At 39.4% G+C, this 24,415-nt stretch overlaps 1 protein-coding gene across 1 annotated transcript; it reads left to right on the top strand.

The window, feature by feature from the left end:
• The first annotated feature begins 2,883 nt into the window (after nucleotides 1-2,883).
• Nucleotides 2,884-24,415, top strand: GK5 (glycerol kinase 5). Its single transcript, XM_040074727.2, has 16 exons — nucleotides 2,884-3,015; nucleotides 4,017-4,110; nucleotides 7,052-7,127; nucleotides 7,525-7,618; nucleotides 8,589-8,720; nucleotides 9,745-9,820; nucleotides 10,430-10,491; nucleotides 10,580-10,653; nucleotides 10,957-11,017; nucleotides 12,032-12,158; nucleotides 14,780-14,884; nucleotides 17,216-17,301; nucleotides 18,514-18,617; nucleotides 19,909-19,968; nucleotides 22,219-22,352; nucleotides 23,435-24,415. The coding sequence occupies exons 1-16, from the start codon at nucleotides 2,884-2,886 to the stop codon at nucleotides 23,569-23,571; spliced, it is 1,554 nt and encodes a 517-aa protein (XP_039930661.1). The 3' UTR covers nucleotides 23,572-24,415.

Below are 24,415 nucleotides of genomic sequence, written 5' to 3'. Positions count from 1 at the left end.
GCAGCAGCCAGTGGAGGAAGAGCCCACTAATTCCTATTTCTTGATTATCTGCAAACTGATGAAGGGCCCTAGGTCAATGCTTTCATAATGTTAAAACTTGTTAAAAAGGTAGAGCTAAGTAAGTAGAATGGTTGCTCACAGTTTGAGGAGACAGTAGGAGGATAGATGCACCTTGACCAAAAAAGCAGCTGAGGAAGAGAAGATAAAACTTTGCATTATAAATTTTAGGTCTTGCTCTACAAGATTTCAGTGTGTGGAATCCTGTTAGCAGTGCCAGTGGCAAATTTGATTCATACTGGAAGCTTTGGGTGAAGATGCTCCAATGTGTCAGTCACACAACAGAAATGCACCTGAGAATACTTTATTTATAAAAAAAATTTAAAAAAAAAAGTTAATTATTCAAAATACAGTTAATTTGGGGATTTTATTTAATAATCTGTTCCTAGAAAATATCAAGACAGTGTCAAGATCATGTTTTCTTTCTGGGAATTAGGTCTGCTGGGTCTGTAGCCGTTCCATCTCTCAAGGTCTCTTGCTTGGCATCATCCTATAAAGTGTATTTCTTGCTGACTGAAACATGCTGAGTGTGATGGCATTGCTTAGAAATATTCAATATAAATTACTCATGGTAGGGGTGTTGCTGTCCCTCCTAGTAGTGTAGGATCTTCTTGACCCTGATGTTCTGCCATTTGATTGGTTTTACTTACTAACTCTTTCCTTTGCCACAGTATTGTACAGGTCCCTGGAGTGCCTCCACTCCTTCCTTTGGTTTGACAACCTAGTAAAAAAATAAGACCAGCCACACTTTCCAGAGAGCACAGAAAGTGAGGATTTCAGCAGAGAAGCTGCAGAAGTGCAGGACATGGCGCTGAGGTATTTGGTCTGTGACCCCAGGTGTGCCAGCTCCCTCTCTGAGCAGTGACGTGCGCTCACGTGCTCTCGCCCAAACAGGAGCACTCAGGCTGCTGCCGTGGCTTATGCAGGCTTGTTAGCAGGAAAGTGTCTGTACATTTTCACTTCAAATTGAGTGTTTCTTGCCTGTGCTGAGATGAACTTGATGCTTTTGTGCACATTGACAATAAGATTTTTCTCTGAGGGTGACAGAGGTTTTGGACAGACAAAGACAGTGTGTGTGGGAATGATATTATTTATGATAGAACAATATAAACTAATGCCAGATAAGTCATGTATGGACACGCTCTGCACATATCAAAGCACATTGTCTCTTTTATTGCATTACTTCCATGAGATTACAAAGAGAACAATAATTAAAAATTTGTATTTCATAAGCTTCTCATAAATTAAGCAATTTTAATACATGCTCTCTCTGGCTAAGATTATGTATGCATTGACACTTTGCAAGTTGGTTCAGGCTTATCTTTCTCACATTTGTTAAGAATTTAAGATCTGCAAGAAGAAAGTGACTTTACATGGTCGCTTCCATCCAATCAAAAGGGTATGTATTTGTTACATTAGGAGCTTGTGAAAGAAAAAAGTAACATGCATTCATTTTCTTTTTGAAGTTCTGCTTAATCTTGCAGTGAGGCAGGCCCTGCTTGTATTGATACTGTAAAAACACAAAGGATATCTAGATGTCTTTTTTCTTAAGGCTTCTTAATTTTTGAATGCTTGGAGAGGTTTTAGGTTTTTATACCAGTTACGTAATGTTGAATCTTACTGAGGGAGCCTTCATCAGAAGTTTTAGGTAATTATTATGCTGTTAGTTTTGATAAATTAGTTTGAAGGAAAGTACTCTTAGTCAGATACTGAAGTACTTGGTACCTCTCTGACATCTGTTAGCTGTATGTCAAAAGATAGTCAATGAGACTGTGACCTTTTAATGTGTTGTTCCTTAGGGAGGAGAGGTAAAGCAGTCGTTTCTTGGCTTTCTCTTTCACGTGCCTTCACTTCCCCGGGATCTGTACCTTTGTCCCAGTGACCTCGGCGACTGCCCATGTGAGGTGAGAAGCCGCTTCTTAATGTGGCTTTCCCTGTCAGTATTCCTGATTTAAAGATCCAGTAATGCCAGACTTGTCTCACATAGTACTGTTCTGTTGTTCATAGTGCAGTTTTTTCCTAAGAGGGGCCAAACCACAACTATAAGGGGGAAATTTTTTCAATGTGTTATTTTGCTTTTTCTGCTCTAATTAAATGAGTTAAGACTAATTGACTAACTCTTCTGATTGCATTTGAGTTAAAACTAAATTCTACCGGTACTAGTTTGGGGTTAAGCGTTCTGAATTTTATTAGTTTACTATGAATATTCCTGGTTGTTTCTGTTCAAAAATTACCATCCAATCTAAGGGCAATACGGGAACATTTCTATCACTAACTCTGTTTCAACAGTAATTTTACATGCCATTCCCTCTCTGTAAAGCAAACCGATGGCACCAGAGAATTGCTGCAGCTCATGACTTTGTGTTACTATAGTGTAATTTGTTCATTGATACTGAGTGCCCTCAGTGAGAAATCCCAGGAGCAAACATACCTCGTTTAGTGTAAGAAATTGAGGTCAGGCACTCGGATCAGTGGGGATCAGCATCGCACCGTGGGCACTATCTCCCAGTGGCGCTCGCCGAGTTCAGCCTTTTAGAAAAGCCCTTAACAGTTGTAACTAAAACAGTCTAACTAAAAGCCCATTTTTACGTGCATGCGGTAGATTTACGTAGAGACGGCACAGACGAAACGCGAGGCACCGCTCTCGCCCTCCGGCAGCGTCGGCGGGCTGCCGGGGCCGCGCCGCTCGCGGGCCGCGTGTGCGCCCCCTGCCCGCGCGGCGGCCCCGCTGCTGCCCGTGTGCGCGGGAGCCCCGCCCCCGGCGGGCTGAGGCGGGCGCGGCCGCCCTCAGCTCAGTCCGCGCTCCGCGCCGCGCCGCGCCGGGCGATGCCGTGCGGGCAGCCCGACGGCGGGGCCGCCCCGGCGCAGTACGTGCTGGGGGTGGACGTGGGCAGCACGGTGGTGAAGTGCCACGTCTACGACCGGGCGGCCGCCGTCAGGGGCTCCGGCTACAGGAAGGTGAGTGCGGGCGGGTTACGGGGGAGGTCCGGAGCCGGGCCGAGCGGCGAGAGCAGCTGGGGGGCAGCACCTGTCTCGGGAGCCGGCCGGGGCCGAACGCGTTCGCTCTGCTCCGAGCGGTTCCAGCCTGCGGGGATTGCCCGCCCGGGCTCGGCTGGTCCCGGTGCGCGGGCATCCCCTGAGCCCGGGCGGACGGGAGCGGCTCCGCCTCCGAGGGTGGAAGGAAACCCACAGCCCCCGAGCCCCCCGGGGCCGCCGTAGCGCTCACCCCCTTTACCTTACCTTTCCCCGTTACCTTAGTTACCTTACCTTCGGTCGCTTGTCGACTAATCTCTGTCTGAACAAACCCACTTTTGTTAGTAGGGCGTAGCTGAGATTAGGGTAGGACTTGTGTTTGTTTACACGTGTCCCGTCATGTAACAGCGCCGTGTGAAAAAGTGTCAACTTTATAACATGAAACTCAGGGTGCTTTGGGTTCATACGGCTCGTGATTTTAGGATCAAGGCAATCTCCGGAATTAACTTTTTTTACTGTTACCTGTTGCAATGAAAAGCTCGCAGCGAGGAGAAGTGTAAAAGACTGATGGATTTCGGAGATGGAAGAGGCTGCTCTCGGAGGAGCTGACCCTGCCTGTCTCTGGAAGCTCGTCTGGCAGGTGATCCCTGGCCTGCTGTGCTGCCGCTGCGAAACTCAGAGGCATCGACGTCTGAATTAAACACCTGCTTTCCTGTTTGCAGCTCTGAAAGGGGTTTTACGGGTTCCTTTATTCCATGAGGTTTGGACTTGTTTATTTCAAGGGGTTTGAGCTTCTTTTTTTTTCCCCGAGAAATAAACAGTGATCACACAACCATGTTGAACCATGTTTTAAAAGTTACACTGTTGTTTCTACTCTTACAGGAGATTCACAAAATGAAGAAAACAATACAACCCAAATCCAAGTGTATTTGCTGGTTTCTGTAAACTAGGGATCATAATAAGGCTATTTTATGTTTCCTGAGCAGGTAGAATCGCTTTATCCTCGTCCTGGATGGGTTGAATTAGATCCTGAAGTGCTATGGAGTCAATTTATTGGTGTAATAAAAGAGACTGTACAAGGTAAGGGCTTAAACTTTGAGAAATTATTTATCTATCAAAATCAGTGAAGTTACTTGGATAATAAAACTATTTTTAGCTAGTACTGAAAACGTGGGCACAGGTCTACAACATGCTTTAAGGCCTATTCAATCATTACATAAAATAGGGCACTTCAATTACCTTTTCCCTTTCACTGGGCCTAGATTAGGATTGAAGCAGAAGCAATGTGAGTGCTTGATTTACGCATCAGCGCCAGCACTTTGTTGCTCCAGCTCTTTGTGTATGCATCCTTCCCCAGTGTCTGTTCCTCCACATGCCTGTGTGCAGGAACAGAGAGCAGGCTTGTTCCCCTTCCAGTGCCCCGTTGTTCTAGCGCCACTTTGTATGTGCGAGAGAATGAATGCAGGAGCTGCAGAGCTGTGCTCGCTCGATTGCAACCTGATATTCCTGCTTTTCCCATTCAAACTTTTAAGTGGTTCTTACTGTTCTATTCCTGTATTACTGTTCTTTTCTATTTGTACTTTAGCCTAAAAATTCCTAGTACTCTACACACTAAATGCATACAGCTCCCTTTTCTGACAAACCTCTGATGGGTTTTTCACCCCACTTTTCTGGATGCTATTCTAACCTAGTTCTTACTCTCCACAACTCTCACAGCTTTCATATTAATCCACCTCCAGTGTTCTGCTGTCCATCCTGGATCACCTTCTGTGCCATGTTGGTGCTGTGAACTTGTCAACTGGACCCCAGCTTGCCTTCCCATAGTGCCGCAGCCTGCTTAGCCATTGCACTCTTTCATTCAATTCATTCAGTTCCTCCTGTTCAGCCCTCTTGCTTGGTCTCCAGTGTTGCTCTGCCTTCAAGCTCGTGCTTGTCTCTTGCTTTGGAAGGCTGCCTAAGGAACAGGGAAAGTAAATATCACCAGGTGTAAGCTGAGGTTGATTATTTTGGGCTCTTGGTTTGTTTTGTCAGCAGCCACAATCATTTGGTCACAAGAACAGCAATGCCACCTCAACCCTCAAAACACCTTACAGTCTTCCTTCATTTCCATTCTGTGAGACAAATCAGGAAGCAAGACTTTTCAGCTAGTTTTAAAAAAGGAAGATTTCCTTGTGGCCAAGCTGCACACATTTTTGGCAAGTCATTTTTAAGTGGGTGTGTAAGTAAGCATAACTCACTGTGCTGTCAAAAGCAGCAGTGCCACCCCTTTTTTCTGAGTTGTTTCTAGTCTAAGGCAGCTTCCTGAGTCAAATCACTGGCCGGTTGTTTATGCCAGCAGAACTTCACCAATGTTTGTGCTGACGCAAGAGAGGGTGTGGTAGCAGGGGCAGGAGTGACTGTCTGGAAGCAGAAGGAGCACAGTGACACTTGGGTTTGCAGGGCTTGCAGAGCTAAACCTGGGATTCCGTGCACAGGAATCCATCCATGTGTGTGGATGAGCTGCTGTAGTTCAGTACTGCCTAAAGGTCTGATTGCACCGTCGCAGCTCTGTCCCTTACTGTGCACTGCATCCAAACAACAGCTCAACTGAAAGACATCCATGTTTGTCTTTAGGTTTGTTTTTGTCTGTAATGGAAGTTAGCTCCACTTACGTGGGTGTCTGCAGAACATGATAGCTGACACAGGGAAAGTGGTGGGGCTGTGCAGATTGTGGGGATGGGAAGGAGTAACACATGCCAGTAGTCCTTAGTGAGCTGTGGAAGTGCTTGGATGGCTTTGCTTGAAAAAGAAATCGTGCTGTTCTCAGGCCAGCCACTCCCAGCTCCTCCTCCTGTACACTCCTGCTAGCAGCACTTGTGCAGGCAAGTGGAGCAGGTGGCCTTGCGAAAGCACTGGTTTAAACTTCAGCTGATTGAGGAATTGATAGCACTGCCGGCAAGAATGCAAGGACCCAGGGTAAGGGGAGGTGCAGAACTTGGAAGGATGTGCCCTTTCTCTGTGAAATCCCTTCTGTAGTTGTCACTGAGGGTGTGCTGGGTGTAGAGTTTGCAGGACGTGTCACACCAATGAGCAACTTTGCACGTGAAAATTAATGTGAGAACGTGTATGGGCAAGACCTGCTTAACCTGTGATTTGTTCAAGGAGCTGGATTGAAAGCTCTTTGGAGTAGCAGTACTTAGGACAGGGTGGGTAGTCTGTCATTTAAGTGGAAAATTTTTAGTGTGTATTTTCTTCATGTAATTTTGCTTCTGTATGGCTGGAGGTAGTTAGCGAGCTGACCAGAGTTGGTTTGAAAATAGCCGTGGACATATTTAATTATTTACACTTATATTAGAAAAAATGTTCTGTAACAGTTATTTGTAGGTAAGGTTTAACAACAAAATTGGTGCGTATCCAATATTTGTACTTGTGACTTTAAAGTATACTTTGTTGCAATCAGTGGTACCTGGTTTAAGCAAATTCATTCTTAGGAATTTTGAAACATTGCTTAAGAAATATTTAAAGTGAGACATGTCATTATCAAAGTGATGCAAAAAGTCATGGCATATTCACATGTATCTATTTACTGCCTGCAAGATCGATCTAGTTTTGTTTCTTTATAGAAATTCTTTCCCTAGGTCTGTACAGGTACTTTTGTTGGTGCTTTCATTCACATTCATCCATGTGAAATACACATTTTAATTGATTACGTGGGCATACGTAATCTGCCTGCCTGTCTCTGGGATTGTTCATATTAAGTATCAACAGGCCTTTCAGAGGGTGGAAGGGGTCAGTGTGCCCCAACTGCTTTTGGAAAATACATAATTTATCCGCTTTAGAACCAATTGTCTGACTCAGAGATCTCTAATATTTCACTGCTCTAAGCACTTAGTTGAACAATCTGTAGATATTTACATTCTCATAAACAAGTGTTTTCCTAAGTATTCCATAGGCTTTATAGTTATATTGAAGAAATTACATTTTTGTTTGTTTCTGCAAATAAATGCTTTTTTTGTGATTGTCATTTATTTCTGGTTTTCAGCTGCAGGACTTCACATGAGGCAAATTGCTGGTCTTGGCATCTCCACCCAGAGGGCAACTTTCATTACATGGCACAAGTATGTATGTTGTGTGTTCTTTAAAATGAATTGGTATTCATTTGTATTCACTGACTGGATGGAAGCAGGCTGTAGAAGCGTTGAACTCAGAAGTAAAAACATGTTCTCTTGTGTTTGCACAGCCACACCTTAGGGTAATTCAGAACAGACCCTGTGTGTGGCCTTTTTGTTCTTTGTACATTGAAAGAGATGAATACATACGTGTTTTTAATGACAAGTCTGACACTCCAAATGTCTGTGTGCTGATTTAGTAATTCCTTAAATCCACCAGGAGGATTTGCAGTTATTGTAGGAACTGATTTAGTGTTTATTTTCCTGACTGGAAATGGTGAATAATCTTGAATATTTTGGGCAATTTCTGTTCTCTAGCTTTAAACATTCAAATACTGTTTTTCAGGAAGACAGGGAAACCCTTTCATAATTTCATAAGCTGGCAAGACTTAAGAAGTGCTGAACTTGTGAATTCCTGGAATAAGTCCCTTCTGCTGAAGGTAAAACTGCGCTAATCCAGATACTGCTTGGGTATATTCGAGCTGTTTAACTTTTATGACAAGTAAGGGCAATATATGGAATACTGCAAGTGTCCTGTTCGCATGGTGGTATGATGTGCCATGGCTTAAAAACATTTAACTGAGCAATATTAGATGGAAGGTAGTACCAAGAAAAAAGTCTGGTAGCCTAAAGTAATTATTATAGAAAAAGCTGTAGGTCTAAGGCTCATTTTGTTACTTTTTGGTCTGTTATATTAAAATGTTGTATATTAACGCCACTACAGCATAGATTTTTGGTGTAGGTAGGTCTGGGTTGGAAGTGGTTTGGGCTTTTGATTTCTTGGCTTCTTTTTTTCATGTTCCCTCTGCTCAGGTTATCTATAGGGAGTACATTTTATGTTGTTTGTGGCTTGTGCTTCATACCTTTAGAAGAGAAAGAGTTGCTCTAAGTGCAAAAACAGAAGTTACTTTTCCTCCAAGTAGAAACTAACCAGCACAGTCACAATAAGAAATTAAATTCTTGGGTTTGCCAGTTGCTTCTTTTGTGAAAACTTGGTTAATGATTAAATTTTGGTAAATCTATTAAGACATGAGTGAGTCTGTCAGCTGTAAGAGAACTTGCACTGGAATAGCAGTATGTAATGCTGTCAGGCACATCATGCATTGTGCTCACAGAGGTGGCCAGTGTTGGCAGTGCAGAGCAGTGGCTCTCAGTACTCCAGCAGAATGTGCTAAAGCAGCCTTACTTAGAGCAGCTGCTCTTTCCTGTGCTGTGTGTTGCAGGAAGGCTGGCTGTTGATATAAAGGTCCTTACGTAATCCTACGGAAGGATCCTCTAAAGGAGATGTAGCTTTCTGAATCTAATCTCGTGTCAGCAGCTTTCATCTGTGTTGTCATTCTTTAAAGGTAATTGATCGGCAACCTTTAAAGGGCAAGATTAAAATTAAGTAACTGTTTTCTTTTGAAACAGGTAATCCATGTTATTTTTACAGTGCTTCATTTCTTGACTGGGAGCGATCGATATTTGGCACCCAGTTTCCTTACTTTTTCAACACATCAGACTTCTATGAAGTTGTCATGGATTTTTAAAAACATACATGAGGTAAGCTGGAAAGGGAAAAACAATAGGTTTCTTAAGTCATTAAGATGTCTTTGTGACTTGGAGGTGTTCAGGGCCAGGCTGGGTGCGGCTTTGAGTGACCTGGTTTAGTGGAAGGTGTTCCTGCTCGTGGCTGTGGAGTTGGAACTCTTTAAGGTCCCTTTCAGTCCAGGCCATTCCATGACTCTGTGACTACTGGCTATAATTTTTTCAGTTTTGTCTTACTTGTTCTTCTCAGATAAACCAGTAAGAATTTGTTCTGTGCTAATGTTCAAAGCCCGTCTACCTAAATAGTGACTTACATTCGTACGAATTTTTTCTCTCATTCTGGAAATGTGTAGTAGTAAAAAGCTTTCTTCATACATAACCAACATAAGAAAATCATCTTATTTCACTTGATATGTTTATACGGTTAGTGATTATACTTTGTTCTAAAGCTGTTTGCACTCAGGTTTTGCATGATGATTTTATTTATTTTCAATGGGATCTCTTACCTTTCCACTCTTCATTGTTCCAGTGTTTTGCAGTTTCACTAATAATACCATACTGCACAATTCATTTTCCATTTTTGTGAGTTGGAAAATGCACATGGAATAAATTGTGCTGAATTAATCGAGTGCACTAATGAGCCCTGAGCTATGTGTTGCTATATTCATTGCTGTAATACTCACCGTGCAAGACCTTGTTTACTTTATCCACCACTCTTTCACCACTGTTATAATTGTGACTGTAAGTTTCTTTTCATAAGGCTGTGATGCCTGTACAGTAGAAGATCAATTGCTTTTCTTTATTTAGCAACAGCTGCAAGAAAGTGTTCTTATTTTCTGTTAGGAGCATGAACCTGTAGGATAATATTAGTTAAATAGCTAACTCAGCCTTTTTAGAAGAAAAGTTTACAATCAGAGACTTATTTTCTGAGGACATTCTGATTAATCATGAAGAAAATAATAAAAGAAATCAATAAATACACTTCTCTTATTGTACCCAGTTGTAAATACTTTTTTTTAATCTATATTTTTCTCCCCAGGCTGAAGAAGCTGCCAGAAAAAACAACTGCTGCTTTGGAACAGTTGACACGTGGTTACTGTATAGATTAACTAAAGGTGAACACTGCAGTTCCTCTTAAATATCAGTAAAACACACTGGAATCTAAGATATTGTGTTCATTACTTGTCATTTCTATATCCTAGACTTCAGATACCTTTTTTTGCAATTTGTGCCTTTGTATAGTCAATAAAAATTATAATGCATTTACTGTTACAGAAAACTTACAAATTAATTATTCTTTGGGCCTGCCTGGAAGGGAAATATTTATTCAGTTTAATCAGCCTTCTAAGAGTATAAGATTTAAAGAGGACTAAAGAGCTAATTGATGTTAATTGAAGAAAAGTACCTGTGAAAGCAAAAGAACCGGGAATTGTTACAAATGTGGAAGAATCACAAGTTTCTATCCTGAGGAGTCAGATGATGATTGTGATGCAGTTGGTGTGGTGCTGTTGGCTGTTCTAGACAGGTTTGTGAGAGGAAATAGGGTAATTAATGTGTGCACATTAAAATGAGCAGCAGGTAAGATCTCTCTGCTCATTGTATCATCGATTTTGCTCATACACACTTGATTTATACTTCATGGGAGCCAGTGAGATGTTCAAAGAAAACTCTTAAGTATTTGGATGTCTAAAAATCTTACTTAGTTCTATTTCTTTTCATGCTAGGTTCTGTGTATGCTACAGATTACTCAAATGCCAGTTCTACAGGCATTTTTGAACCCTTTACGGTATGTGCTGTTCACAAAGAATGTTGTTGCTATTTATTGTGCTTCTCAGAGGGTTGGTGATGTTCTTACTTTTTCCATTTAATTTCAGAAATGTTGGAATCCCACTTTGTGTAACCTACTTTCTATTCCAATGTCTATTTATCCACCAGTGAAAGACACAAGGTAACTATGAAGGCATAACTAAAAGAATATGATAACTGTTAAATTAATTACGATTAATTTAGAAATATTCTGCCTAGGCCAAATAATACGGATACAAAATAAAAAAAATTATATGCAGTTATAGCTTATATAAAAGTAAAAGAAGTCCAAAACCTTTTTTACTGTGTTTCTTAAAGTGATAGTTTTAATGTTTTCTTTAAAATAAATCAGTAGCATTACCTTTTATGTGTGATCCAGACCCAGGCTGTATGTACCTAGATTTCATTTTAACAAAAAGATCATTTTAATGTGATTTGTTTTAAGCTTCAACTTTGGATCAACTGACTCTGAAATATTTGGAATACCTATTCCAATAATGGCAGTGGTAAGTGAAAATAATTTCTTAAATCTGTGTGATTATTCTCGATTTATTTGGCTATGATTTAATACCTGCTTCTTTCATTAGTATTCTCTATTCATTCTCTGTGACTTAACTACAATAGAATTGATTGTTGAATTTTTCTCCAAAAACCCAGTCTACAACTTTAGGGGGAAGGAAAAGAAAGGAACAAGAAGAGATTTCTAGAGGCTGACGTCCATTAAGGTTGTGTGACCAAATGATTCAGTACTGAGTGTAGGACTCTAAGCTCTAGTAATGTGTGTGCCTGGCTTAAAATCAATTGTTCTGTATAAAGTTATGCAAGAGTCCATTCTGCCTTGCCTTAACTTGAATTTGGATAATGAAACCTAAAGTGATGATTTGGAGCAAAATCTGCTTGAATTGAGCTAAATGAAAAAACTGTCCCCTAGCTATCATGAATTTGTCTTGTTTTAAAGTACTGTGGACTAAAACTATCAGTAAACTTACTGTTTCACCTAGACTAAAACATAAGAAAATATGTAAGTAAATACAGTTAATAACCACTATAGTTGTTGAAAAATGGAGCATGGAATAATTTGGTACAGGAGGGGTATCAATGAAAAAGAAAGGCAAGACCTCAAAACTTCCAACTTTCTATTTGGAGAAAAAGGAATCCAGGCCAAGCTACTCTGTTCTGCTCCCTGGGATTGTAAATGCACCGTTTATCCTTGTTAAATATTAAACCACAAAACACTTTTGTTTCCATAATGTTTTTCAGTGTTGCAAGCAGCACTACAGACATTTATCTTGTGTCTTAACCTGGTGTAATTTGATGCCATTAATAAGTCTAACTGTTTTAATGACCTGCAAATACTTAAAAAATTGTAAATGTGTCCTCTCTGAATGCTCACTTTCTGAGTGGTTACTTGTATTCAGAACTCCAGAGTGTTTACAGAGATATATTCAAACCCAGCATTATTTCAGAGATTATTTCAAACCCATAGCTAACCTGTCCCATGGTTTTTGTTGGATTGACAGGTAGCTGATCAGCAGTCAGCTATGTTTGGAGAATGCTGCTTTCACCCAGGAGATGTCAAACTGACAATGGGAACAGGTGGTTTCTGGAATGTGAATACTGGAGAGCATCTCTTTGCATCACGGGGAAGTAAGACAAGTTTTGGTTTTAGGGGATTTTATTCTTTTTGCTGTGCCTTGATAGCTGTTAATGCTGAAGATACACAAAAGAATAAAACAGGGCTGGGCTTTTCCTTCTGTCTATAAGTGTAGAAAAATAGCTTGGGAGTTCTTTCAGAAGAGATGTCTGGAAAGTTTTAATTAGCAATGTAAATTGTGGTTATCCTAAACTGAGCTTCTCAGGATGAGAACTTAAGTAACATCATTAGTAATTATATCTGCCACCTGCATCCCTCCTGATTTATTTCTTCCTTCACCTGTTCTTCATAGCAGTATTGTACAGGATTGGAGAAAAAAGGGATTGGTCCTCTGGCTTCTCACATCAAAATGTTGTAGTGAATCATTGCAAGTTCCTCCCCTTGCGCCCTTATGCATTGAAGCACCTGCAATGAGATAATGCAGGGTTAGAAGTTATTAGTTTTCTTTTAAAATGGGCTCCCCAGTGTATTTCTAGTGTTTAAAACTTTGTCATTTTGAACATCTGTGGTCTGTCAAGCTTGTTAATTTGTCAGAGATAGCTATTTGTCAAGAGATCAACACTGAAGATGATACTGAAGTAAATTTGACTACACAGTCTCTCTCTGTCATATTTTTAAAGAGTTACTAATTTCAGGATGTCTACTGGTCCAGATGGGATAGGGCTGGGAAGGAGGACAGCAGTATACTAAAGAGAACTTTACCAGCTCAAGTGTTGAAGGACCCTTGGCAAATATATGAGATGTGTCAGAACTGAATAGCAGAGACATTGAATTCCCTATGAATGCAAATGCTTTTTATGCTAATTAATGCTGTCATTATTATTATACTTTTACTTAGGTATTAATACCTAATATTTTAGTAGTCTGTTAAAATGTAATAGCAAAAAACATGCTGTAAAGTTTTTCAATTTAGCTGTTGTATTCTGATAGGAGTTAAAATCTTCTCAGGCAATGCTGTGAAACTTCTACTGCTTTAGGCTGTTATTTATGTTAAAACCACTTTCCCTATGTTCTTTGGCTATTGTGGGGTATGGTTAGTGGAACAAGTTAAGTGCCTGGCTTTCTCAGTGCCCTGGGCATGAAATGTAATGTGTTCAGTCTTTAAAGCTGACATATGTATTTAAGACTGAAAGACGAATCCCTGCAGCATCCTTGTCCAAGCTATTCATCAGCTGCTGTTCTAGTTTCTGGTCTACATTTATCTCCTACATATAACAGTTTGAGAAAAAGAAAAATAAAGTGGTTCCTTCAAGAACAGCCTGCCTCACAATTCAGTGATGGAATTATGTTGTATAGGTTTAAAAGCTGCCTCAGGTAGTCTGAGGGTTCTTAATACCTCTGGTCATGCCAAGTGTCATGGGGATCCTTTCCCTAGAGGCAGGATTAGTTACACTGCTGGAGACTCTGGTGTGAGCATCTTTAGGGAGGTCACGTGATAGATGGGTGTCTCTGTCCCTAATTAGCTGCTCTTCTTTAGGATCTGTGGTTCAATTAATGTTTTGGGCTTTTTTCTTAGTGGCTTTACCTTTGGTAGAAAATAATGATTTCAAGGGACGCCTGCACAGATGATCTGGAGTTATACATATTACATTCCCCTTTCTGGAGACAAATACAGACTTTAATCAGTGCTGCTGATGCCAGAGTGCCTCTAGCACTAACAGATTTCTGCAATTGCACTGGTACTCCCACACAACTCATTTGACACAGGCAAACAAACTGGAGATGATTGTGTGAGGAACATATACATCAGTAAAGTCACTTTGAGAAGGCAGAGAGAACCCCTAGATGCTCCTGATGGTTTTCTGGTCCCTGTAAAGGTGCACTGGGACTCGTTTACCTTTGTTGCATTACCCATGACCTCTGAGTCCTCAGCAGGCTTTCATAAAGTCTGGGTGCTTCCTTCACTCCAGCAGCTGCTGTGCTTGATTGGGTGAAGTTGTTGCAGTGACCACTGACTACTTGAGTTCTCATCTAGTGATGTGAAAAGCCATTTCTCTAGCTGCAGTGCAGGTGAAACTTGTGTTCTTTTTTGCTTTCTGTGTGAGGAAGCATTGCATATTAAACAGGGATTTAAAAATACATCACTTTCATCCTCTTCTGTGAGCAAGATCTGTGCTCTTAAGTTCGTGTTACTTTTTTTGTGTGTATATGTCTGTTTCAGTTTTGTGTTTCCCATTGAGAGGCATGCCTTCATGCTTTATGTTTTGGGGAAAAACATTTGCTTTTTAGAAACCCTTGGGGAAAGTTGGATGGACTTAAATAGAAAAAACAGTGATAAATTTTTAAGTATGCATAATCTCATATATAAAAAATAAAAGTAGGCACAGGTAGATCTTCAGTTTAAAGGTGGGGATTTTTTGTAATTTGATAGCAGATTTTTAGGTTAACTTTGGTCTAACAACCTTGTTGCTCAGTTCTCTTGTAATCCCATCACTAAAGTTTTAAACAACACATTTCACCTCTATCAGTGACTTCTTTAGCTTGAATTCTACAAAGGAATTTAATAAAGTTTATATATATATTTTAGGTGGGTTTATTGTGAGGAATATTTGTATATGTTTTTCTGGAAACATTTAATTTAACTGAGTGTTTTGTTTCATGGAAAATAATGAAGGTCTTTATCCACTGATTGGTTGGAAGATTGGGGAAGAAATTGTTTACTTAACTGAAGGCTCTATATCTGACATTGGCACTGCCATAAAATGGGCTCAGGATATGGGTAAGTTCTTTAATTTTATAGAGGGTGAAATATATAACTGCTTAAGAAGCTATTTTATGGGTTCAGAGTTATGTTCCTGGATTTGATTTTATTATACAGAATTGAAGGAAGTAGTCTACATGCTTTGGACAGCAGAAATGCAGTCCTTTTAGTAGGTGCTCTGCTGAGTGTGTTTGCTGCTGGGAGTTTGGTTTGCACAATCATCTCCTCTTCAGTCTCTGCCTCAGTCTGTCCTGCCTAACTAGGCTTCTATTTTCCTGAAACATTTTACCCCTCACTTGCTTTCAAGAGGTCTTGAGCTGTACATCTCATAACTAATAACAGGTTTGATTTATATGAAAATAACATGAAGAACTTTGCAAGTAACAGTATGTCGCTTCACATGGAAGTAAAGCGCATTTGGCTGTTGTTACTATTTTGTAATGAAAGGTTTTGCATTCCAGTTTAATGATAGACTAAATACTCCTGCAAAATACTACCTCTGTGGCAGCTGATGTTCAAACCCACTGATTGTTCACAGGACAACTGTTCTCGGTGTTCTGATTAGAACTTCAAAATTTACTTGGCTTACTTAGAAATTTAGTGCATTTTTACAGTGATAAGAAAGAAGTGGTTAGTGTCTCAAACTTCGGACTCTCTGGGAAGGATTTTCCTCAAGTGTAATTCGTGACAGAATTCCACATTTCTTGCAGCTGTCAGCTTTGGGTGCATGTGTACATGTATGTGCTCTGGTATGTGCCCCTAAGGGTTAAGCATGACTCAGATTGCTCCTCACATCTTCATCCAGCATTTGACTAATCACAGAAAGTAACAGCCGCTAGGCTTTGGAGGAAATGACTCCGTTCAATACACAGTTCAGTGCCGCAGACTCAAGTGTCAGTGCTACACATAAAAGCTTGCTACTTCAGATTCCATAATTAAAATGGGTAATTATCCATATGGAATTTGTCTGTACTTAAAACGGGTATCATTGGTATCTGCAGAAGTATAAAGGATTTCTAGCTAGTCAGTAGTAAAATGGTAATGACCTAGAGTTGCTACCATAGGAAAAAAAAAGTTTTAGAGATGGAATAAATAAAAGGCAAGCTGCTTTAAACTCTGTAACAACGTAAGGCCTTTATTTTCTGAAAATATTGTTGCAGAGAAGCAGAATTCAGAAATTTTTATCAGTTTTAGAGAATGGAAAAACTTTAGCTCTACAGACGGAATTGGGCCAAAACACAAGGTGAGATAACGGCCTCAATAAGGGTGGTGGGGCTCAACATGGATGAAGATGAGACACAATAGTGGTAGTTAGGAAGCAGTAATTTCTGCAGCAAGGCAAACTTAGTTTAGTGGACTTCTTTTAGTGGAATCTTATAACTTCTAAGAATTTTGAAGTAGTAGTATGTAGAATTTCTGCATGAAGTCAGTCTTACCTAATTTTTGATTTTCTGGTGTTGAGGTACTATATGTATAATTCAGTAATAGCAAAGACAGCAAGAAGAAAAAAAAGTGATTTAGGTTTATTAGTCTGAGCACAGTAGAATCCATAGTTTTCCCACAAATTCATAAAGGTTACAAAGGAAAAGTGAAACTCTTGATAAGTCACTAAGACAGGCTTTTCAAAGGTAAGTTGAGCTAGATTGAACTAATTTACCTTTAATAGGAAAATTCACTTTTTTAGACAAAAAGCAATAGCTGTCATGTACAGGAGACCTCCAGTCTTCTGTAAAATCATATTATGTGGTCACATAAGGACATCATTAGTTACAACTGTGGAAGATGGATGTTAGTACAGGAGTTGCATGTGGGTGAAGAACAAGCTGAAGAGGAATTTCTGTAGAGTTGTGAAAGGAGTCACCTGGCTGGACAGAGAATAAAAGCAGTGTCTATCCAAGAGGCATTATTGCTGTAAGAGGTGATCTATTACTTCTTGTGTCACTTGTAAAGACACTAAGGGCGCTGCTAAAATGGGTTTTAAGGACTTTCTCTGTAGTTGCTATGTGGTTGGACTGACAGTAACAATGTGGGGAAAAGGATACATTCTATTAATCTAAAGTTTTAGCACACTTAGGGTGCCATTATCATTGTCTTGAAGATTAAAAGGCTACAGCACAGCAGACAGGGGAGAGGATCCTTTTGAGTTTAGCCTTCATCTGAATAGTTTGGGTTTATTGATGTGACCGACGGACATGAAATAGAGAAGAGATTGTTTCCCTTAGAACATGTAATTTGAAAATATTACAGAAGGAGTAGTCTTGACTTCAGATTTTTTTTTTTTCTCTTAGGGAGACAAAATTATGAAATTGAAGGAAATAATAACATCATACAACCTATGTATTTTTACAGAACTTTTCACCAATGTAGATGAAACGGCGGAAATGGCACGGAGTATTGCTGATTCTCAAGGTGTTTGTTTCATTCCAGGTTTGCAGGTATAATTTTTATTAATAATAAAATCAATAATATATTCTAATAATTCAATTAAATGAATTTTTACATTTTAAAGGTAATAATTTACATCTCATCACTGTATTTATTCTGTACCGTTGAGGTTCTTATTATCTGTTGCTCATCATTATGCATTAAGGCCTTTGTCATATCAGAATGGTTAAATGCCATTCCTCCCCTTGAGAAAAACCCTACCAAAAAGGAAATGTAGTGATGACAGATAAACTAAATTATTTGCCCCCAGTAACACAGGCAATGTCTGCAGAGACACAAACCAGTGTTACAGCTTTTCTGCTATGAAGTGCAGAGCTTTCATTGAGGCAGTACTTCTAATCACTGTTCTAAAATAATTCATTTTATTCTGCCTTTTTTCAAAGTGTAGGTTATAATTCATCAGAATATTTAAAAGTATGTAAATATTAGCAAGATTGCAAGTCCTGGTGTTATGGAAAGCAAAGATAATACTTAAGCACTTCTCCTGGGATTGATCAAACTCAGTATAATAGCCTTCTATCTTCTATCTCTGAAGTTTGGCTTCAGAGATACGAGCTCATCTCTTGGTGTGTTGCTAAGAGTTTGAGTTAACCATACTCAGTTTGATCATTCCCAGGACTAGTGTTTTTTTATGAAGAAACTTAACATCTTTACCTTACCTTTGTCTGAGTTCTGTGTGCTAATGGAACAAAGCAAAGACGACTTTAATTTCTTCTCCAGATAGCCCAGCTTCCCTCAGTGTCACTGATAACAGGCTGTAGTGTACATCAATAAAAAGTAATATTGTCCTTTTCAGTACTACTTTTGAAAGTCAATTCATTTTTTTTTCCAGGCATTCAGGAGCGGGGCGTGTGTGAAATCTTGTTAGAGAACAGCAATATCAGTAATATGAGTGTGCCCTGTCCTAGACACTTAGTGTACACTTTAAATGTATTTTAAAGGGAAGTTATGTGGATTGGTATTTTTTAGTTTGCCTGAATTGGAAGAAGTCACTTCAATGTTTTGCTGTTGAAAGAAGCAGTTTAAACTGTTCATTGAGTAAGCTAAAATAACACTGTATCTCTTACATATTGTTTTCCATTTTCTTCTTTCACTATGCTGCCTGTTATTGTCGTAAGTTACTTTTTTCTTACTCTTTAACTCCTTTCACAAAAGCCTACAAATACAATTCACTGAAATCATGGTGCCATCTTTTTCTGCAGGTTTCTGGGAATGACCCATATTTATGTGCCTCTTTCATGGGGCTGAAACCTTCCACTAACAGAAACCATCTTGTTCGAGCTATATTGGAATCTGTAGCTTTCAGGTACTGCTTGTTGAATTATCTGGCTTGTATTTTCTTATGTTGCTTTTATTTAGAGCAGCAGTGTTAAATGGATACATGGACTTTTTTACTTGTACAATACACTACAGTTACACCGGAGAGGAGTTTTACCTGCTTCCTTTTTTAACTTTACAAATAAATGTGTGTATATTTGTTAGTTCAGAGTTTTTGTCATTAAGTAACCATATAGAGATTCTTAAATAATGTCACTTTCTACATGTTTTAAATGTGTTTTCTGTTTGAAGTTTGTCTTTCCTCTCCTGACAGTGTTTTGTCAGAAGCTATAGTCCTCTCTAGCTGTGTTTAAAGCATCCGTGAAGCTGAAAGTTTTATATTAGCTTTTGTTTAAAGTTTGACATTTTGGTGTTTTATAAAACAAACTAACAGGCCTCCTAAACATCTTAAAAGATGTGAATGGACAGCAGCTTCCAGATGTGTGAAGGTTAAAGATGTCACTGCTGGTACCCCATCAGTATCTCACTGCTTTGCCAGGCCCCAGCATGCCTCAAGCAGGAGCTGTGGATTGAGCCTGGCTCACACTGCACTGTGGCCAGTTAGGGAGCACTGATGTGATTCCTTCCATGTAGTCAACAGCTTTGTTTTGGGCATAAAAATCTCCTGCAAAGAAAAGATACCTGGAGGAGGGCAGCATTCTGAACTGCTGCAACTGGTTACTAATGCATTTTTCTTCTGCACTGTAAGCTTGAACATGAGATGCAGTAATTTCTGAACTGACATATGGGTGTCTTGAAAAGGATGTTAAGGGATGTTGAGAATTCATCCATCTCATACAAATAACTAGAAGAAAGTAGATGTCCTTTGTGTTTAGATTTTCTCCCATTAAATGAAATGGTTTCAGGAAAAAGTCAAACTTGAAGGCCTCAGATATTGCCCTTACAGAATAGCTGGATAAACTCCAATTAGCCCTGTTGGCCTACTTTCCTTGCTCTAAGCCACTTGCTACATCAACAGTTGCATCACTAGAAACCTGTCAGTAACGTTCAGTGGGAAAAGTGAGCCTTCTACAGTGACTTACTGTGGAATGGGCCACGATTTAGCCATAGCTATGCCTTTGTAACAGTGACAAAAGCCAAATACCAGTTTCAGTGGGTCTGGGCTTTTCATTTCTGCATTCTTGAAACATTTCAGCTATTGCAGCAGTTCTAACAGAACTGAGGCTTTTCTTGCCTTGCATTTATTTTCTGATTATGTAGATACTGAAGACACTCTATGGAATATATAATGGTTAATTCAACTAAATATTTTTTTTAAGAAACAAACTGCTATATGATATCATTGTGAAGAAGGTGCACATTCCTCTTCGAACTATTCGGTAAGTTCCCTGTACCTTTTAAATTTGATATATAAGAGTTTGATTTTAAACAGGTTTGAGCTGTGTTATGCATTTTGTCTTTCTGTAAAAATTCTGCTGTTTAGAAATAGATGATTTCCAAGTCAAATGTTAATGTAACTTAAGCAGCAGTAGAGTCTACCCACAGCTATTGGCATTGGCGATTGTTAGTAGGGGAGTCATGAAGTGCTCTAATTATTAAAACAAAAATTAAAAAGAAGGCATATCCATGTTTTCAGGTAGCGCTAAAGTGCATTTAGCAATGCCTACCACAAAGGTCTTTCTAACCCTTTGTCATCAGTCTTTCATACTGACGTTTTCTGTGTTGGGTCTTTCACACACAATTTTTTGAAGGCATTGGTTAAAACTGGTTCTATTTGTTTCTATTTTGAGGGAAAGAACGAGGTTAGTTTTACAATTCAGCTGTTAAGACATTGGTTTTGCTTTAATCTTTGAAGAATCATATCAAATTTAGTGAGGTAACTTGTAATTCCTAGAATATGCTTGCACAACATTTAGCTGAATTAAACATTGCTGGAAGACCACATCTCACATTTTGGTAGGGACCTTCTTTGAGCACGCCGGTTGTCAGAAGCTCCAGCCCTCTGAGGCTCAGAAAGCTCGGCAACAAAATTGCTGCCTTGGGCAGCCAGGGGTCAGCATGGCGCTGCAGTCAGGAGCAGAGGAGAGCATTCCCATCCCTCCTGTGCCTCTGCAGAGGAGCAATGGACTGGCTGGCATGGAGACAGAAATCGAACTCTCAGTGTGGAAAAAAGCAAGAGTACAGAAGAGAGAGGAGGTAAAAGTTTCTGCTTTCCATCACATATTGGGAGAGAGCAGGCAAAGATGAAGAAACAGCCAGGGTTAGGGGTTTACAGAAAAGATGAAAAGTACCAGAACTTTGATTACTTAGGAAGCTTTTTAATGTAGAAAAATTGCATCCAGAATTTGAAAAGTCACATTAAAAGTGCAAACTCTTAAAAAACTCTTAAAATGTGGGAAGTGTAGAAATACGGCCTAGGGAGCATTAGAATTCTGATTCTATTTACATTACAATTGTAAACTTTAAATTGCATGATCATGTTATTTTTTATTCATGGATATAAAATTGCAGTTTTATATAGTGTCTGTATTACTTCAATAAAATCAATAGCAATTCAGCTTGTGGATTAAATGTTAAAACATAATGAGACACACTCCGTGGGGTTCTCAGTAAGGTTGAAAGTGCTCTACCGTCTTTATGTCCACACATCTTTTGCATCTGTCAGTTACCTTTGTTTTTTTGTTGTTGTTTTTATCCCATAAATTCATTCATTCCTTTTTTAGCTATTGTCCTGTATTCCTTCCTTCCTGGTCTCTGGGCATTGCTTTCATTAGTCCTCTATAGATTCCTATTACTTCTCTATGCTTGTCTAAACACCATCAAGGAAAGCAGAGGAAAAGAGCCCTCAGCTTTAATCCACATGTCCTACAACTGATGAGCTTTATTACCCAACACTTTCTGTAGCAATAAACACTAGATGTCTTCTCTGCACCACGTTTGATAGAGCAACAGCTCCATACATAGCCGGTATTGGAGTACAAGAGCATAATGAACCTATCTAGGACATTTCAAAGATTGCTTTTTGTTATAGTTATTTTGTTTGCAAGAGTAATTACTTTGAAATCTCAGATGATTAAAGATCAGCACTGATAAGTTTTAGTTTCCTCCATTAAATTGGTCTCAAGTTAAGAAAATAGACAGATGGAGGCCTCATTCTGAATTTCCTCTTAAAAAGAAGCAACTGTGAAGGCATTTTAGCTAACTAATACAAAGATTTGTCAGTAAGGAAAAAGGTACTTTTCCAGATCTGAGAACACATGAAAAGGTTGGTTTGGTGTAATGGTTTTGACTATTGTCATATTGTAGTGGTAACTATGTAAAGATTCTGTTATAAAACCTTACGTTTCAGCCAAGATGATGTATAGTTTTAAAAGACAGAACTTTCAGAGCTTTTGATAGTGTCCTGTGTCCCCATCTGTCTACCGTTCCTCTCCGAGTTTATAAACTTATTTTTCTACTTTTTTTTGGCACCTTGTTCTGTCCTAAATTTACCCATAAAGTGGAAATGCATTTGTGCATGACTGACAGGAAGATTTATGCATAAGCGTGAAATACCAAACGCTGTTTTCTGAAATGCTGGCAATAAGCACTCCAACACATTTTTTTAACTACTTCTCTTCTCCCTGTAGAGCTGATGGAGGTGTCAGTAATAATAGTTTTGTCATGCAGATGACATCAGATTTAATTAATAAGAAAATAGAAAAACCTGCAAATGCGGACATGTCTAGTCTTGGTGCAGCTTTCCTAGCAGGCCTTGCTTCAGGTATGTAGACATTAAAAATTTTATTTTCCCCCTTTATAATGCATGTTATAAATCCAATAGAAAAGAGATCAGACAAAAAAAAGGGCATAATTTCAAATAATTGTAAACCCCCCCAAATGATTACTTTAGCTATTTTTGTGGGAATCTAAGGTAAATAGCGTTTATATTTCTCTGTACAGTACAGTCAGAAGGATATATTACTAGAGAAGAAAGGTGAATCCTGTCTTTGCTGCCTCCTCTTCCTTGACTCAGGCACTCCATGTCCATTCCCATACTGGTGCTGCCTGAGTGATGCTGGCTGGGCATGGAGCACGTGGCCAGGGAGCCGCCGTGCTCACCTGCAGCACTGTCACTGCCACTGCAGCTGGCCTGTGCCCTGTGAGCACAGCCGTTATCCTTTGAGCCTTTCACAGGAACGGAGGGTCAAAATAAATGAACAGGAAAACCAGCTCTTCTCACACAGAATTGTTTCATATTGTTAACCAGCTACAAACTGTTGATGGTTTTGCTTAATATGCACCTACAAAACGTGTTTTTGTTGAAGTGCTTTGATATGTAAATAACACAAGTGAAGGTAAAAACTATATACTTGGGTAAGACTTATTCAGCAACTAAAAATGCAAGAAAGTTGAGACCCTTGACAGACAAGAATGATTTAATAACATATATTAATAGGAATCTGTAACACCAGCTGTTTCTTGCCATTTATACAGTTTTTTAAGACAGTAGGAAAGCAGCTCGCTCTTGGTTTCTGTGGCCCTTCTTCGTTGAGAAGGACCTACAACCAAGAGTACTTTGTGGATGAAACCTAAGGGAACTTCAGTGTACCAGAGCTGTTCCTTGGAAACCATCCCAGTTAAGCAGATGCACTGTTGTCAGGATTCCAAGCAAGTGGATCCTATTGGAAAGGATTTTCACAATATTAAAAATATGCTTCCCTCTGAGAGAGTTGTTGGTAGAGTAAAGAAAAGCTGTCATTATTTCTCACTGTGTTTCTGCTTTGGATCTCTTGGAAATAGATAAAAACAACTCAAAAATAACATATTTGCAGTTGAGCTGGAGAATGAACTTTCTGTTTATAGGATTTTGGACTGACAAAAAACAACTAAAGAAGCTAAGGCGAATAGAAGCAGTGTTTGAGCCCCAAAAGGATTCAGAGGAATACAGACCTGCTCTGGATGCATGGCTGCAAGCAATGAAACACTCACCACACTGGTAGAAATTGGCATTTTGATTTTAGAAGAATTAAGTTAGAAGAATTAAGACGGTTTAATTCATATTTTAGAACATCTTGACGTTAACAGACAGTAACAAACCATAACTGGAATTTGTGATGGTGTATTGTAAGTTGTGTGGTATTTCAGTTCCCCCCTGCTGCTGGATTACTTACCATACTGTAATGAACCTTCCCGTCATCCCTGTGGCAGCTGTGGTCCAGCTGCAGCATTTGTGTCCCTTCAGTGACCTCCTTTGGGTGGCCCAGCTGCTCAGATCCTACCATGCACTGCACATGGGCTGTTTTAACTGGGATGGGTTTGCCACTGAGCAGCTCACCTCCCTTCAGATCTTTAAAGTCTTGGGTGTGTTAATCATCAAGGAAGAGTAAAAGGCACATTTACTCCCCTAGGCATTGGTAAGAAACAAAATGATTGTTGGGGCTGAGTTGGGAGGAATTCAGTCGCGTACAAAGACGTTGTTTCGGTAGTAGCCTGTTACCACCTTTTGGTTGACACTGGGCGCTGTGATCACGTTATTTGTGCACTAGATCAAGATGAAATTAAAAAAGCAAATAGGCTTTCAACACTCCTTTAAAACAATCCAAGATTTTTGTAGCTGATACTTTGTAGCTAGCTTGTAGCTCAATTTTTAAAAATTTTTAAAAGACCAAAAGCAATTTTATCTGGTGTGGCCAGCACAGATACATTAAAACTAACTCCAGTGTGCTATCTAACTTGTAAAAATCTGTACTGTTAGTATCTTCAAGGCCATTTTTAAATCCTATTATTATTAGCTAAAAGGGAGTAAAAAGTCTATTTTTGAAGCTATAAATTACTTTTGTATTT

This window comes from Hirundo rustica, chromosome 10 (genome assembly GCF_015227805.2).
Source record: "Hirundo rustica isolate bHirRus1 chromosome 10, bHirRus1.pri.v3, whole genome shotgun sequence".
Lineage (NCBI taxonomy): Eukaryota > Metazoa > Chordata > Aves > Passeriformes > Hirundinidae > Hirundo > Hirundo rustica.
Note: the sequence above shows the minus strand (reverse complement) of the source record. Positions and strands in the feature narration are given on the sequence as shown.